The sequence below is a fragment of the Cinclus cinclus genome, chromosome 10, assembly GCF_963662255.1.
Source record: "Cinclus cinclus chromosome 10, bCinCin1.1, whole genome shotgun sequence".
Taxonomy (NCBI): Eukaryota; Metazoa; Chordata; class Aves; order Passeriformes; family Cinclidae; genus Cinclus; species Cinclus cinclus.
In genome coordinates this window covers 8,402,583-8,420,672 of record NC_085055.1, presented here as the reverse complement: position 1 = coordinate 8,420,672, position 18,090 = coordinate 8,402,583, and the positions used below count along the sequence as shown (strand labels likewise).

Below are 18,090 nucleotides of genomic sequence, written 5' to 3'. Positions count from 1 at the left end.
CTGGATCTGTCTTGGAGCTGACTGGCATTGACTCTGTCAGACATAGAAGAAGCTTCCAGCAGCTTCTCACCAAAGGCACCCCTGTAATCCCCTGCTATCAAAATCTAACCACACAAACCCAAAACAGCAAGACACAGCTGGAACACAGGAGTCAAGGCAATCCCAAGGTGTTCATAGATCCAAGGCAAAGCTATTTGGTGCCAAACACAGGAGACAAGCACCAGATGTTCTCAGCCAGCTCTAATCCTGGCTTGGCCAGACTCAGATGACAGTGTTTAATCCTTTGTTCTTGGATGTCACATATCAGTAACGATAACAAAGCACTATGATCACTCACTAATCCATAGTCCAGGCAGTCTCCACATGGCATCAGAGATGCACTTTCCAATAGGACCACAAAGGACAAGGTTTACCAAGTGCTATCAAAGGGTTACATGACATTTAATCATATGCATCTGTCCAAAGACTTTTAAAATACATTCTGAGTACTATAGTTCTCAGAACTGTAGCAGCTTGAACACTAAACAGATTTATAAAATTTACAAGGTTGTTGTCCAAAACTTCATTGTCACTGTGACCTTCTTGGGTCTTTTATTTAAGCCTTGTAAAATTCATTCTCAGTGGCAGTTTAGATGTTAAGAAGTCAGAAAACTACAGTCACTTCTTTCTCCTTCGCTTTGCCTAAACTGGTCCCCAGCTGCAGCTATTTATCCTGTTATCTTGATGGCAGGTGGATAACCTTAGTGTCATTCTGGTGAACAAACAAAGTTTATTTAGATAAACTCAGAAGTTTATTTGCAGTATAAACAGGGTATGATGAGAACCAACCAACCCCAGCAAACCACTCATTCTGTTTACTTAACTATTGCTCCTGAAAAACAGAAGAGGTGACTAAAATCCTGTCAGGCATTCCTTTTCCATTTGCTTTTTAAAGAGCCTTCTAATTCAGGGGGCCTTTTTCATCCAATTATGAAGGCCTTCATTGTACTAGCACTCTGCTGTAGTTTTTTCTCTAGCAAAGCCATTCCTCTTGAATTTGAGTTTTCGGACTGTGATGACCCTGATGTCTTTAAAGCTGTTGATGCAGCACTGAAGAAATACAATGGAGACATGGCGACTGGTAACCAATTTGCTCTATACGTGGTGATGGAAGCCAAGAGAACTGTAAGTAGACTTTGCAAAAACAAAAAAGCCAAAACAGCAAGTTGGAATCATTTATGCACTCTGAATCAGCTTATCTTCATCTTGTTTGTAAAGGGGCAAGTATGACAGCACAGTGTCTTCCAAAACTGTTTTAAAAAATCGAAGTGACTTGCACAGTAAGATACTTGTTCCCATGAGAAGCAGGGATGTATATTATGTTTTTATCAGCAGAACTCTATGTGCTGGTGAATTGCTTACTAATGCAAGGACTAAAGAATAGAAAATTTCTATCACCAACACAATTTGTATTACTATTCCACTCTGTTCTCTTTTTCTTTATTGGGAATTCTACCCCTTTCCATCATCTGTAAGGTTTTCAGACCAATGTCAAAACCCCACTTATTAAAAATATTATAATCTTGACTTGGGAAGATCTGGTGCCACACATATAAAAGAATGACCTGATAAAGTTTGGCAGTATTCTGAAATGTTTGTGACTATTATTTGATTGACACCAGATCTAAGTCACAGATCCATCTAAAAGCACTAGGTGGTATTTTAGACAAATAGGGTGACAGCTAAAATTACAGAAGAAAGAAGAATGCAACATGATCCTTTGCCTGGAGTCCTTCTATATAACCTTAATCTAACAAAAGAGTATTTACCTCGGAGAGGCATACAAAGATGGCATTACCATAATAATGACAAGCATTATTTTACTTGAAAATAACATTAACATTTTTTTCTACCAGATTGGATTTTCAGATGTAAACCACAAGAAATCCAGTGTTAGAGAGAATATTTTGCACTCCAAAATTACAAGAGACTTTTACCCAGATAGGAATTGACCTTGGAAAGGAGCCATGCATTGCTAAACACTTACAGCAAACTACCCACATCTCCTGGAACTTGCCCTCTCATGTTCCTGTTTACACACTGGGGAGATTTTAGCATGTGGACAAAGAGTAAAATCAGAAAACCCTTTATATAATTAATATAATTAATATTAAGTAAATGAATAGTCTCACTGTTCTAACTCAGCTGCATGCATCCTCAACAACAGCCAAATGCAAATATCTCTGTATTAGAGCTGTAGTACCACCAACCTTCCTTTTGCTGGTGTTCCCATAGGAGAGGTAGGAGTTTCAAAATTTTATTTTAAACAATGTTCTATTTTTAAGAATACATATTTGTTGCAATTATTATTCATCTTTTCTTTTCTTAAAAATATGAAGAGGAAATCAATTATGACTTTGAATCATTGATCTGATTATGATGTTAAGTAAAAAACAGAAAAGGAATTTGCAATAGAAATCTCCTCATAGTTGAGGTTCTTCTTCTAAAAAGAGTACAGATTTTACTCCTCACTAGTCTCACAATGTTGAATGCATTAATTAAATAGCTGGTTATTACATATTCATATGCATTCATTATTGATGGGGTAATAAAACATAAAAGCTGAGTAGTGAAAGACTAAACCTGCACTCGTTAAAGGCATAGCCGTTCATAATAATGAAATAAACTAACAGCAAATAATACAGAAACAGTGGGTTTTTTTACTTTTTTTACTTACTGAGTTGATTTATTCAGATTTAGAACACTGTAGCAGAGAACAGAATTTCACTCTTTTAAAGTCCCAAATACTGTTATCTGATGTAGTTCCATAAAAGTCAATTTCTACCTGCTAAGGATAAGTCTATTATATTTTTAGAGTGTCTTTTATTCTTTTTTACAACCACTATATGAGGTACCTCCACACTTTTTCGTACCTGTAAAAATACACAACAGGAATTGAGAGAAGGCAGAATATAATTCTGTGTCTACATCAGTGTAAATCCAATATGTGCCAACCATATGAGCTGAGCCTCATTTTTTTGGTAGCACTTGGGCAAGAATTATCATTTAATCCTCCCAGCAGAAACAGAGAACAATAACTGGCTATTTTAGAATAATCAATGTTAAACTACAGCAGCTGCCTGTATTTGAAAAGTCAAATTGGCAGAGCATTTTTAGTGGCTGTAAAAGGTTAGTAACTTCTGACTTTATATATTCTGTAAAGGATGAAGCACAAACCTTACAGTGTTGTCACTGTCACATATAGGCCCACTACATGGTTTATGACTGGGCCAAACTTTGCTTAATGCTTTTTATTTCATCTTATGGGATTCCCAAGGCTGTTCTGCCCTGCAGCCCAGCCTTCAATGCCTGTAGAAAACCACAGGCAGTGCCCAAGGCTGTCTCCAGAGCACATCCCTGCTCACCCTTCCTGTGCAGGCTGGGCAGCTGAAGTTCTCTGGCATCACTGAGCAGAGGCTGTTTGGGCACTGCCAAGCTGCCTGAGGGCTGCTGGTTCTGGGCTGCCAGGGGAGCTTTACAGAAGGAAAGTGGACAGATCTGGGAGGAGGCCAAGAGTGAGAGCGAGGGAGTCAGACAGGAGCACAGTCCAAGCTGGCAATTATGCTAACTATCTAAGCAGTCACCCAAAATAGCTTTTTTGGAGTACATTTGAATGAGAATATAAAACTTAACCACTTCTTTTTGCTTCTAAACCCATTGGTACTACAAGTTAAAATGAAGGTAGTTGAACATTACTCATATTATATCAACATATTGTGATTGTAGGTAAGGGCTAAGTAATATAATTAGTTAAATTAATATTTGAACTACCAAGAGCTGAGAGACCAGCAGCTAATGGGAAACCATACAATGAAATTTAAAGTAACCAAAGAATATTATTTACTTTTTTGAAACTCTTATCTTTTCACTGGATTTATTACCATGCAAATGATGACATATATATTGTTTTAATCCAGGCAGGTCCTGACCCACAGTTCTATGTAAAATACAGAATACTTGAAAGTACTTGCAGCACTGAGGAAAACAAACACTGGCAACACTGTCATTACAACGTATCTGCAGAGGCTGTAAGTATCTGTTCTCTTTACAAATTCTCTGTGAGAAACATCAGCATAATGACCAGAACCGCAATTTCCTGGGGAAAAATACAGTAGAATTAACTTTTTAAGCTGCATTGCTTTTGAGAGCTTATATGACTACAGTACAGAAATGTTTACAACCCCGAAGTTAACCATTATAATCCTGAGTTTTCTGTTACAATCCTGATTATATGCAGAAAGGAACATTTCAGTGCTTCAACATGACGATTCACAATAAACCAAATACAAAATCTGTGCGCTGTGAGAGTGTAAGGACTGTAAAACTTGGTATTAATTATGTAAAATGGAAACTTGCACAACCAAATACTGACATGGAAGCCACTATGGCAGAAATGTTGGCAGAGGGCTTTCAGCTGTGCCAAGCATGTCTGGCTCGTACTACCAGAGGGCACCCAGGGGAGGTGCAACAAGGGCACACACTGCAGGGACACTGCGCGTTCCCAGGGCACGGCACTGCTCTTCCGCGCAGTGCACATGAAGGGACAATAGTGCACATGATGGCGACAATATAATTTGAATCTATGTGAAATGCCATGGTCATTGCTGCGTATCTTGTACCAGATGAGAGGAAAATGGAGAAATACATAGTTTATACAGTCTTTATTCATGGGCACGTGCTCATTTCCATTATTCTGACTGTAAAGTCTTTAGTTAATCAAGACACATCATACAAATACAAAGCAAGCATTCAAGTTATCTTCTCAGTTTGTCCCCTACTTTCCTCACCATCAACAAAACTGATCCTTTTTTCAGTAACAAAACAGCAAGTTAGATGTACTACAAATACACATATGAACCTCTTCCCCAAAATCAGTCTGCAACTGTCAGCTGTGTTCAATATATAAAGCACTGTATTTTTGTTCAGTGAATTGCAGACAATTGTTGCCATATGTTTTTGCAGAAAACAGGAGAATGCACAGCTCGAGTTCATATGAATGATGCTGATAAAACAACTAATGTTTCACAAGAGTGCAAAATTTTCTCAGGTACGTAACTATTTGGGACAGCATTCAATAAATACATTGACAAATAAAAATGGAATTAATATAATACTGAGACTTTTGGGTAATTTTGAAGGTAGAAGCTCCTTATCATTCCAGTTAGACATTTATAAAAAAATTTTTGTAAGCAACTATCTGTTAAAGTTCACTTCATTGTTATACACATATAGACTAAGTCAGCGAAGCACAGGCAGTTTTTGCCCAGAGTAATAAAAACCAGTGCATGTGTGTGTAATGTTTCTTTGAGCACTAGAATTATGCCAAGTTAAAATTTAGTTTGATTAAGACCAAAAGCATGCTAATAACTTAAAAGGCTAGGTACAACTTGTCACAATTCAACTTTCTGTCCTTACCTATTTAAGTATAAAATTGTCCTAGGAATTATTAGAAAAACTTTACATGACAAAATTTCACCTTAATTTTCTGCAAACTAAAAATGACTGAATTATTCCCATTAAAGTTCACCAAAACAAATATTTACCCCAAACAAGAAAAGAAAAAAACACATTTACAAAATAAAAATCTGGCAGTGATGCAATTATGTAAGAGACTGATCTTTTAGACCTTTACAATAAGCAGCACTATATTTTTCACCTATAATACAGTCATATATGACTATTACATTCACACAGGAATTTTCCTTATCAAAAAGTGATCACATTGTTTTAAAGCTTTCCAACTAAGATCTCTATGCCTGGTGTTCTGAAAGACATAACTGAATTCACTTTAACATATCCATCTAACTATTAATCACAGAAATATTCACCCCAATTTTTGAGATGTTTGGCATCTGGTAATTGATTTTTTGTTCCTAGCTATCTTGTTTAAAGCTGAAATGGATTTATCTACAGCCAGTGTCCTTCTAGGAACTGCAGTACGCAATCGCAACGTTCTGCACTGAACAAATGCTGCATTTGTAGGGCAATGGTGACACCTAGTTGCCAGCAAAAGTTGTGTGAATCCCACAGAGAACATACAGAGAATTTGAATTTGAATCTTTGCTTAGAAAGCAAAAACATCCCCACATATAAATTAAATTAATCAGGTATTCAGCCTAAGGAACTCAACTCCCTTACCAAGTTACAGCAACTCTGAAAAAAGCATACACATTTGTTCAGCATTGACCTTATGAAAGTGCTGAGACCACAGTTGGTCTAGAAGTGGGTGTGCTGTTGGTTCATTATCGCCTTTGTGACTACTTACTGAAAACGTGGTCACACTTTTCTATAAGGTATCTATTTGTCATTACTGAGTCAAACAAAGACATACTAGAAATATGAAGGGTCAGACTTTGTTCTCACCTGACAGGTAAGGGATTTCCTTGCCATATTGGTACCATACTCTTCAGCCTCTTTGGTGGAACAGTTTGATCTAACTGACCCTGGACTAGTTTTCCTGGCCGGTGCAAACTGGCACAACTTCATTTAAGCCAGTTTATGCCAACTGAAGATCAGGCACGCAAATTTTACTTCAGTTCCATAGAGACCACATATTGTCCCACTTCCATTCTCAAGCTCACTGACTTGTAAAATTGGTTTAGGTACTGAACTATAAAATTAATTTATGAAAATCCAGTCCATGATTACTAGAAAGGAAAGAGAGTTAATAGGATTAGTAGTAGGAAACAGGAGTTTGAGCATCCCTGTCAAGCTTGTCTATTCACAGCCAATCTAGCTGGTTAAGCCTGAAGGTAGCATGAAGTGGTAATTGGGAGCCACAATGACTGGCATCTAGAGCAGAATAGTCCAACTACAGTCCCTGGGGCACTCTGAATCCCAGCACCTCACACAGGTGAGCCAAAACACTTCTGCTGAAGTCCCCATCCTGAAACATGGTGAGGAGAGCAAGCAGCTGCACACTGTGGGTGAGCTCTGAAGAATTTGAAAACCATCCCCTTAGTTGTAGCCTCCATTGGCTCTTCCCTGGCTGAATGAGTAATGTACCTTCCATAATGGTGTCAAAACTACATGCAAGGCCTTTCTGAAATTCAGTAATTGCTGGAATGGGGTTCACTGCCAAAACCATGCCCTGGACCCTAAGGTCATGGATGGCCCCTGCTACCACAACCAGAGCATATTCTTAACTATAAAAATGTCTTTGTAGGCCTTGAAACTGGAATATAGGGTTTGTTTATCACACCAGTTAAAAGTAGGAAAGGTTCTTGCTCACTCCCAGATGGGAAAAATTAAAACCTAAGGCTCTTTTGCATGAAGCCCTATGTTTTTTGGTTTATTTCTTTTCCAGATGTGTCAAAGATAAGACTTACTGAGGCTCCATGTCTTGGATGCTTTCATCATATATCAAATGATGGTTCAGAAGTGTCAGAAATTCTGAAAAAAGCCATTCAGAAGTTTAACAAGCACAGTGGTGAACTTGCCCTTTTTAAGCTTGTGGAAATAAAAGAAGCTAAGAGACAGGTTTGTGCATGATTTTTCTCTAAGTTTTACCAAAATAATACAACCCAAAGCAGGCACCTTGTTTGTTTTGTGTATATTTCTGATATTAAAGTGGTTCATATTTAATAACAAAGCACACAAAATGCATATAGAGGGTAGACTCAATAAATAATTATCTTCATTTATAAGGAATCATCAACAGTTACCTATTGGATTTTCAGAGCTGATTGTATACACTTTTTTTTCTTTATCTGCAGTTGTTTCTAAGCAGTGTTTAGTACCAGTTTATTTGCATTCTGTGCTGGCACGTGCATCCTGTATCATCTCGGATCCTCCTGGGTACTTCCTTTGGCCTTGCCCTGAGGCTCCAGCAGGACCAGATCCCTCCTAGGGGCTGAGCCAAAGCTGCCAGCCTGCACAGATGTCTCACACATTCCCCAGCCTCTCAAAGAGCTGCAGGCATCTCTGTTTCTGCAGGCAACAGGGCCCATTTGTCAGGAGCTGCTATGTGCTATAGGACAGGTAAACCTCACATAGGAAAAATGGGTAAGAGAGCCCAAAAACCCAACATGGCACTCGCTGCAAGATTTCTGCTCTTGAGAATATCTGCTTTGCAAGAAATTACTACTCAGGTTGTAGAAATTCTGTGTCACCTGGTATTCTATGCAAGAAGGAATGAGCCTTCCCTGTGAAAGGCCCTCCTATGGATTGGTGTGCCATTGCTAGAAAGTAACATTTCTTATTTGATTTTTAACTAGTGTTCAACCCAACAGCAAATACAGACCCTTTTCTTTGAACCTGTATGCATTTACTTAGCCAAAAAGCAGCTTCTGGTCTCATGTCAGTTTGAGTCATGCTTTCAACCAGACTGTTCTCTTTATATTTACTGATGGCAGCAATCCTCTTTGCTGAAAGACAAACTTGCACAACATTTAAGCCACAGGACAAAATGTTGCAGACAGAATACAATCCAGCAGCTGGAAAGAGAACCATCATGTCACCTCTGGCAAACAGAAAAGCCAGAGCTCTCCACTTCAGTTGATCTGGAATAAAATGTTCTTATATTTGATTGTTTTTCCTTTTAAATCAAATGTTACCTGGCCCAACACTATGATTTGGAGAGGTTTCATGGATGAGAAGTAGCCACTGTTAGGAAAATGGAACCACTTCCTGGAGAGAAAATTTTAAGAAAGGGTTATGACTCTGGACAAAGCAGTGTGTGTGGGAAGGTAAAGCCTGGGATAGACACAATTATGGGTAGAGGATAAATGTAGATCACTCAACAAAAAAATGATGCCAGCAGTATAAAGTTACATTATTCAGATACTGTTTCACTGTGTCCCACGCTCAGGAATGCAGGACTTGCCAGGCTGTGTTACTGTAGTCATCTATCTAGACCAGCTTCCTGTCATGGGGAGTAATAAGTAACAGATCTTTGGAGGAAAGTGCAAGAAACCCAGCAGTGTGAGCCTGCAGGCTTGCCAGAAGTGGACACCAAATACAAAGCACACTGCTAACAAAAGCAGGATTTAGTTTACATTTTGTACTGCTAGGACAAGATTTTTTTTGCTGCTCTTGAGCATGCTATGGCTTAATGAGTGCAAAATTATTTGATACATAGAAGGTACCAGATGAGTAGTTTTGCTTTCTTAGCTAATCTCATTTAATAGTTTAACTTTCAAGTTTGCATTGTTTTACAAAATGTGTAACCTAAATATCTCTTTCAGGTGGTAGCTGGATGGAATTACATAATTAGATATGAAATAGAGGAGACTAATTGCTCCAAAGACCAATTTCAAGATTTAACTCCAGAATGCAAGGTCACTTCTAGAGGTGTAAGTAATCTTCAAAATCTGTTTATCAAGAAAACACCACATTAACAAATAATCATTGAGATCTTATTCAAGAAAATATTTACAGTCTTGCTTCATTTAATGAACAAAGTTTAAATCCAGTCTTATATACAACTATCTGTTTATGCAGCTAGGACATCCATGTTTTCTGAATCGGTGACTAAGAAGACCACTGAAAGGCTTACAGATCACACCACAGAATCTAACCAGTCTTAACCAAATAATAAATCCCTTTATTTTTATCCCTTAGAAGTTTCTATCCAGATATTCAAGGAGTTACTCATGTAGTACCCAAAAAGTGATAATTAAAATTAGCACAATTTCCAGCATAATTACTCAATTTTTTTCAGAGAAGTCTAGCTGAATTATTACTTAACCTTTACCACAGTCAAAATAATAGCTTCAAAAGAAATTTATTAACAAATATACATAATCCAGATAAACACTGCTGCAAACCCAGGTACTCCCTTGGCTTCACTGACTTGGAACTAAAGCAGCTGCATCAAAAATAGAGGCTTTCTCTCTCAATTGACCTCTCTGAACCAGCTCAGGAGGGGATCAGAAAAACGATTTTGCAAACACAAGGCAGAGGGCTGGAATGCAGAGTCACTATGAAGAGTGGTGGTAAATGGGAGGGGACAGACTGGCATCTGTTTCAGCTGTTGAGGAAATGCACCATTGAGTGTTAAATTCAAGAGCCTCTCCTGTTCAAAAATTACTCCTTGTTAATCTCAAGAATGTTTCAGAAGTATTGATCAAAATAAGGAAAGAATGATAACACTGGTAAATAACTGAAGCAGAAGAGTCAGACTAGCTGAAGCAAATCCCTCCACTACCCTTAAACCATAAGTAAGTTAGTTAACCTGCTTGATTCTGAGTTTCCCCAGCTGCCCCCTAGAGGTGATGACTTCTGTCACCTCACCTACTGCAGGAGCATTGCCTCACTCACATACTGCTTTGGTCACACAGGGTTCCTGGAATTGGATCGTAAGCATTTATCCCCTAAACTTGCTAGTAGATTATCGACACATGTTATTAGAATACCATATTCTAATTCCAAGGAAGTTTTCTCATACCTTTATTTAGCTCTGTACTATTAATTTTTAAATGGGGGGTCAGAATTGCACTCTGTATTCAACACTATCTACTGGGACATTATGATAGTCCCTTTAACCTGGATAATAAGCCTTGGCATTATTCTCCATTAGTTTTTCTAAAATACTGCTAAGTAGTTTTTTAATAATTTTTAATTTTTTTAAATAATTTCATAATATTATTTTCAAGAAACTGTCATAACCCTAAGATCTTGATCCTGAATTTTAAGTCTTCCTTCTTATTCTACAGTTAATTGGGTTCCTTTAGTCTTTGATAAAGGATGTCATCAAAACCTTTCTTAAAATCTCTTTATATCAAGAGATCTCTTTACTCACCCTTGCTGATGATTTGTAGAACTCAGACAAATCTGCAAAATATGACTTATGTTTACAACAAAACCTCAGGCTCTCCTGGTTGTATTCATTGCCCCTAGTTCTTTCCTTATTACAATTTTTAATCACTGGAATGGTGGAATTTGTTTTAGGCTCTATAGTCTTAAAAAAAATTCCAGGATCAATATTTGCTTTCTTCCAGCTTTAAGATATCAAGGCAGTTCTAAGCAAGTTATCTACCACTGTTCCTTCAGAAGACCTGAGAAAATACAAGAAACTCAGGAATGTTTGATTTGATCATTGTGTATTTTGTTTTTGTTCTTTACAGTTTGAGACAGAAATTCCATTAAGTTCTCCATAAAATATGATTCTGGCTTGTAGACATTCTCATTTTTTTCTGTAATGAACACAGACAAATAGTCTTCTCTTAGGGTGTTTTTTTCTCTGAGTGGTCCTTTTGAACTCTGATTATTTATTGCTTCTGCAGACTAGGAAGGAAGGAAGGAAGGATTAGAAGCATGCTTGACTTACTCCGCTAGCAGGAAGGTATTAAGATGTGAGCTTGTTCATTATTTCTAAATAACAAGGAACTGTTTTGCATTTTTGACTCCAGCGTGTAGCTAAGTGTGAGGCCAAAGCGTTTCAGAATCTTCAGGCAGAGATCGTGGATACCACCAGTGACTGCAGCCTTCCAGGTATGTCTTAGGAACTACTAGTTTTGAAAGTTCTGCAGTTTCCAGTGTCTTTTATCATCGTGTATTGTTACTTTTTCCTCCAGCCTATCTGGACACAGATACTGTTCCATATAGTAAGTGCTGCATGTCACCCATTCAGACTAGGTTTACTTCAACACACAAATTTACTGCCAGTCACATGCATCTCTTGTTAACCCAAATCAAGTCTTTCCACACATGTAGCTGTTCCCTCTCCATATTTTCTGGCTATCTACAACTGGCACATGCAATTCTTGTTTCTACGAGAAAACTGTTGTTAAGTGTCCCATGTGCTGATCTTCTTTTAGATAACCAAGATATGATACTGCAGATCATATAAAACTCAAATATATTTTGTTTCCATTTCATAGACCCAAATATGAAGAATTCCAGAAAGTGGGGCTTCATAACTGTTTTTCTCAGCTTTTATCTACATTGAATCTTGTTTCTTAGATCTGAAACCTGTTACTCTCTTTCAGTTGAAGAAAAGGTAGTTGCTGCCATTTGCCTGGGTTGTCCAAGAACTATCCCAAATGACAGTCCAGAACTGAAGGAACCACTGAAGGTTTCTATTGAGAAGTATAACTCGGAGAGCAGCGATGATTTCTACTACAAAGGTGGAGAAATACAATCAGCAACAGTTCAGGTTGGGATATATCAGAGATGAGGAACAGAAATGACATTATTATTGGCCTGAGCTGAATGTTATCTAAAGTTTGTATTTAGATTTGAAATAATGTCTTTGTCTAAGTGCTGATACATGTGGTAACTGAAATACCCATGCAATTCTTCCTGTAAAATCTAATCCATATTGGCTTGCATCCAAAAATTATTCAAAGTTTCCCATCTCTTGAATTTTCTTTTCTTCTTAAAACAAAATTATTTTAAAAGGATGTGAAGAAGGTTGGCTCAGGGCATTTTATTTCTGTGTATCTACCCTACTTTCTACCTTTGTAACATATCTTAAAGTATAAAAGTTTTATTAGACAGGACTACTATTCCCTTGATCTACCACACCAATACTCTCCATGTTATTTTAAGCAATGTCCACCCTACAAGAAATGAGGCATCTTAATTTCCCTTAGAAATCTGTTATTTTATATACTGATTTTGCTGCTAATAATAATCTAGCTTGATTCAGAAAAGGACATCTGTGCATAACTCAGTACATACAGATAACTAGAGCTTGATAAAGAATGAGGAATCAGCATTTGCATAGCCTTGTTTACTGTCCCAACGCATCAAAACAGATGTTTAGAATCAAATTGAAAATTTGACAGTGGAGTAGTTCAGAAAATACTTGGTCATAACTACTCCTGAGCATGAGGTGTCACTGGAGAAGGCACTAAAAGCACACCAGAATTTTTCCAAATAGCTCATATTATCTTTCTGATAATATCTGTGCCTTTTCTTATTTCAAACTTTTTTTTCCTTCTGACCTTCCTATCATGACTGATATTAGCATGTATATACCTTTAAAATAGATTTCAGGGAAATAGAATTTCATGTCTAGCCTGATGTCCCTGAAGGAAGATACATTATTTCAAGCGCTGAAAAACACAAAGAGAACTCATAGCAGGCACATTCTTGGACCCATGCCGTTTCTCTCTTTAATGTATTTTGCAAATAGGTTAAATTTCAACTGAGCCTGTTCATCACACACTTTGTTTTACTCACAGTCCATTTTTCTGACATCATATTTGGCTCTTTACAGTGCTACAACTAATGATTTCATCTGCTACTAATGAAATTACTACAGACATTTAATAATTGTGGGCCCAATACTATTCTTACCTTTTCTGTTTCCTTCAGCTTCAATGCTAGGATTTCTGAGAATAGGAACTGGAGTAAATAAGTTACCCAATTAGAAGCAGATAAGTTTACTGCCAAATATTTTAATATTGTACTTTGCATATGTTGGCCCATTGGTTAGGACTTGTAGAATACAAGTAGTATAAGCTTGTAGAAAATCATCTTTCCTGTGAAACCTTTTCAATAAAACACCTTTAGCACAGAAAGCCTTCTTGCTAATTTTTCAGGTGGTTGCAGGAAAAAAGTATCGAGTAAAATTTACAGTCTGGAAGACAAACTGCTCTAAGAGCGAGTTTGAAAAACTTAATGAAGACTGTACAGCCACATCAAACAGTGTAAGTAATGACAATCTTGCCAACTGTAATGTTTCTAATGGACAAATTTGCATCAGAGACTGTGAACGCTTAAGTAAAATTACATCCTTGGTTCTGTTACCTTTTTCAGTAAACTTTTGATCCAAGAAGGGCAGCTTTCACTGTAACCCAAGTTAAGAAACCCTGAAACTTAAAACTACAGCTGCAGGATCAGTGCTCACTGCAAAACCAAAGGAACTTTCTTCTGATAATAAAGAAAGGAGAGGAGAAGGCTGCTGCCAAATGAAATAGCTGCAATACTTTTGACTCTGTGGACTCACAGCTAAGGAAAACATGAGTCTGGATTGTTACTTGTGAGCAAAGGAATGACATTTCTGGAGTGCGTGCCACGCTGTTGATAGTGGGAAAATGTGTTCCAGACACTGGAAAGGCATGCTGATAAGGCCAGAAACTATTAGCAAAAGAGTTGTCTGGGGAGAGGGCTTTTATTTCCCATCTCTTTTCCCTCCATATGAACAGTGCTTACCTGTGAGATTTTAAAATTTGTTAGTGCAGCACGCACTAAAAAAAAAAATAAGGCTTTATTTCAATTTCCCAATTTTTAGCAGGATAAACACCATAATCAAAACATACTTTTAGGAGTATGATGAAGATTATGCAGTTAGTGGTCAAAAAGTGATGGAGATGAAAAATCCAATTTTCAAGATCCAATCTGAAATCCAAAGTTAAATTAAAGTGTTCACACAGGTATACTATAACCTTGAAAAGCTAAGCCATGATGTACCCCAATATGGAAGTATTCATCACTAAGATAGATTTCATAAATATTTGGTTAAAGTTCCAAGGATTTAAAAGCATTATTTTAAAAAAGGTTTTTTCAGGCCCAAGTCTCTTCCTTTGTGTCTGAAGTCTTTTTGCCTTAACATATTGTTTTTTGTTTTGTTAACAGACATCACTGTCATGCAATGCACAAATTCACGTGGTCCCATGGGAGAATAAAATCTATCCCCAGGTGAACTGCACTGAAGAGCAGCAAGTGGTAAGATTCATTACTCATCCTATTAAACAGAGCATAGGCAAAGGCAGTCAATAAATTCTTTATCCATTCCAAATTATCCCATATTTAATACCAAAAATGAAGGAACACGGTTCTTTTAACAGCCTCATTAACGTCACATTCTTTTCTCTCACCCTCTGACCTCAACAACCAGTTACATCAAATCAGTTTCACCACAAGGTGAGGCAGTGGCCAACAAGGTGATCACACAAAGACACCAGGAGAGGGAGAAGTTCTGCCTGTTGGCTGCTCCTCTGTATTGTCAGTTAAGCTCTGGAGTACAGAGGCCCATCAAATCCCTCAAATTGCTACTCATACTAGGTTTTAACATTGAAATTAAAATGTATTTGCTGACACAGTAATTATACCCCACAGATTTCTAAAGAATTTGTGAACCTTTCCATATTAGTTGAGTGGCACCTACAGTGCACCTACAGTGGCACTGACAGCTGCAGCTGTCAGTCTCTGCACAAGGATCTTATAATTTCTTCCTACTCAGCTCCATGATGAACTAGTCCTGAATGCGAGTCAGTTTGAAAATCTCACAATGGAATACAAATATTTTTTATTATCAGATATTTCTGAGGATTGCAGAGACTCCAATGTGACACAGAATAAAGACAGATTACCCTGCCCTCATAACTAATAACTTCACTGTGCTCAGCACCTTCAAATTACATATTCATTTGTTATGTATCAACTAAAGTCTCTCTCTATTTTCACTGCAATATTTTATCCATATCAACTTTCAAATTTAGCTTAAATACAAACAACTTTGATTTGCAGCTAGATAATGATCAGAGACTTTGGTGGAGAGAAATGAAACTCGTGTTGGACCGTGACTGTACACCATGTATTCAGACTTTGTCTTCCACTTGAACATTGATGAGGGAGTAGGGATGACTCAATAACAACAGAATGTTTGATATTATCAGCTTTAATCTCTGTGTGTTATTTCCAGGCAGTATTCTGAAATGCATGTGTCAAATGTAAAAGTAAAAAATTGAATAGTTACTTTTTATATAACAAAATGACAGAGACCTTCTGTATATTCTGCCATTGATGCTACTCAGAGATGTGTTAACCTTCAGTTAAATTGGTTCTATACATGGGAGGGTAACACTCTAACAAGTGCCAGGACATTTAGTCCTAGAATCCAACTGTATTGTTCATAAATTAAAACCAGTAACTGTGTTTTGCCCTCTGTAGCATAATTCCTCTCTTACACTGACAAAATTTCAGTGGTACACAAATTTTTATTTTACTCATATAGCTACTAAAATGCTCCAGAATTATTTGGAAGGATGTTTATGTTTGTATGCTTATCACAGAAGAGAGAATTATTTAGATTTTTGTTTAAAAATCTGCTAAAAGATTCATGTACTGCAATGAGCCAGCTTCTGAATTTCCCACACATGAAGCAATTGTTCTGTTTCATGTAACAAATGTAGCTATTGCTGCAATGTTTTCCAGTTGTTCTTTGCAAGAAGGCCTCCTGGATTCACACCTTTCCGGAGCACAATGATGATACTAAGCCAGCCACATGCAGTTTCATCTGCTGATAAAAATGAAGGAGAAAGTCAAAGCCCTAGCACAGAAACGAGGAAAGACGATGGACAGGAACCAGAAGGTGAAGGTGAACCTGAGCATCAACACAGGCACAAACACAGGCATAAGCACAGGCATGGAGTTAAAAAGGATCATGACAATGACAAAAGGCACAGGCATGACATTGGTTGTGGGAGCAGAAATGGCCATGGGTGTGGGCATAAAAAACACAGTAAAAAGAATAAACATAAACATCCAAACCCCAAATCTTATGAGGAGTCAAATGAAAGGGGTTTTAATCAAAATGAAAACCTCCCATCATCCAGTGCTGAAACTGCACTGGAGCTGGTTAGTACAGGGGTTGCAAGGGAGGAAACCAGTAGACCTGCAGAGCCACTAATTCTTCCTGATACTTCTTTATTTAATGGGTTGCCAGATCGCTCAGAATCTCCTCGCCCCAGATGTCCTGGAAAACCATGGAAACAACTTGTGGGCTTTCCAGCCCCTCCTAGCTTTCCCAGAGAATTCACAATTGAGGATCTCTTGCCTTCTGCAGCAGAAAACATCGATCCAGCTACAGAAAACGAGGAAGACTTTGATCTCACAGATGCTTTAGCATAATTCAAACATTGTAGGATCCTTTTCAAAATGTTACATAGAAAGTAAGAAGAATACTGCCTTTTGAAATGTATAAAAGCAGGAAGAGGCAAAAGCTCATATTCTGTTAACTGCAATACTCAAGTAGGTCACCAGCACTTCTGGGGACCTAAGACCATATGGCAACACTGTGTATTTGCATATATTTGCAAATATGTAAATCAGTGTAACTCATCTGCCTCAATTTTCTATAAGCACAAACTGAATCACTGCGTCAAATCTTACTGTACTATATTTAAAACAATGGCAGAAAGAATTTTGCAGATTACATGAAAAATCTCAACCAAATATGGGTAAAACAGAAGACAATATAGAACAAGGGAGCCTCTCTTAGGTATGTGAACTAATTTTTCTCTTATTTACTAGAGTGGATCATTTAAAGAACAAAACAAAGGAACCTTTTAACCTGTTAATTTCTTTAAACAAATAAATATTGCCACCAGTCTATCACTAGTGGTTGTTCTGTTGGACAAGAGAACAGGGACAGCTGAGAGAATCCTAAACACAGGAGGTTTATTATTCCCTATACATATTATGTTAACTACCTAGAGAAGCACATTGATTGGCAGAATCTCGTTCAGCAGAGATGCACAAGTACTACAGCTCAGATGACAAGACACCTTGAGACACCTAAAATTTGTGTGCCTTCTTCCCTTATTAGGTTGTGCATGATTTTGAGACTGGACTTATTTTTCTATTCTGGATACCTTCCAAAGGCTGAGTTTTTGGTCCAATGCATTAGCTAAAACGTACCAAGTATTTCTTGCAAAATAAAATATGTTTTCCCTGTGTATGGATGCAATAACTTATTCAGCTGAAAAAAACACACGGCAATAAGCAAATAAATACTTTAATGCTGGATCAGTTTACCAGTTTGAAACATAACTCCATCCTGTAAAGGGTTACTGACAGGGTGAGGTCCTACAAAAGGTAACACTTCACTGATTTAATTGCAAAAGACCACATTACTTGAAACCACAGTGCAAGTGCCCTCCACCACAGCTACAGTTCTGCTCATCCCAGCTGCTAGGACTGCTGTGCCATCAAGACTTTATACTCAACAGCTGGGAATGGGTCCTTTTGTATGCTGTGCTTCTACAGTCATCACCTCCCCAGTGAGGAGGAACTAGACAGGGGAGACTACTCAGAGAATGCAAAAGAGATGCGAACAGGATCAGGAGGTCTTGGCATAAAAGGCAAAGGATGATCTGC

The 18,090-nt window shown here is 37.7% G+C and overlaps 1 protein-coding gene across 1 annotated transcript; it reads left to right on the top strand.

Moving 5' to 3' along the window:
* The first annotated feature begins 969 nt into the window (after nt 1-969).
* Nucleotides 970-16,842, top strand: KNG1 (kininogen 1). Its single transcript, XM_062499452.1, has 11 exons — nt 970-1,164; nt 3,957-4,067; nt 5,002-5,086; nt 7,346-7,518; nt 9,225-9,332; nt 11,391-11,472; nt 11,970-12,136; nt 13,530-13,637; nt 14,566-14,655; nt 16,147-16,309; nt 16,658-16,842. Exons 1-11 carry the CDS (start codon nt 970-972, stop codon nt 16,840-16,842), a joined length of 1,467 nt encoding a protein of 488 aa, XP_062355436.1.
* The last annotated feature ends 1,248 nt before the right edge of the window (nt 16,843-18,090 follow it).

Bases quoted from the DNA above. Each gene is read 5' to 3' on its own strand.
- KNG1 (XM_062499452.1), top strand. From the start codon at position 970: ATGAAGGCCTTCATTGTACTAGCACTCTGCTGTAGTTTTTTCTCTAGC. The intron at 4,068-5,001 runs GTAAGTATCTGT...ATGTTTTTGCAG, and splicing joins ACAACGTATCTGCAGAGGCT to AAAACAGGAGAATGCACAGC. The intron at 13,638-14,565 runs GTAAGTAATGAC...TTTTGTTAACAG, and splicing joins GTACAGCCACATCAAACAGT to ACATCACTGTCATGCAATGC.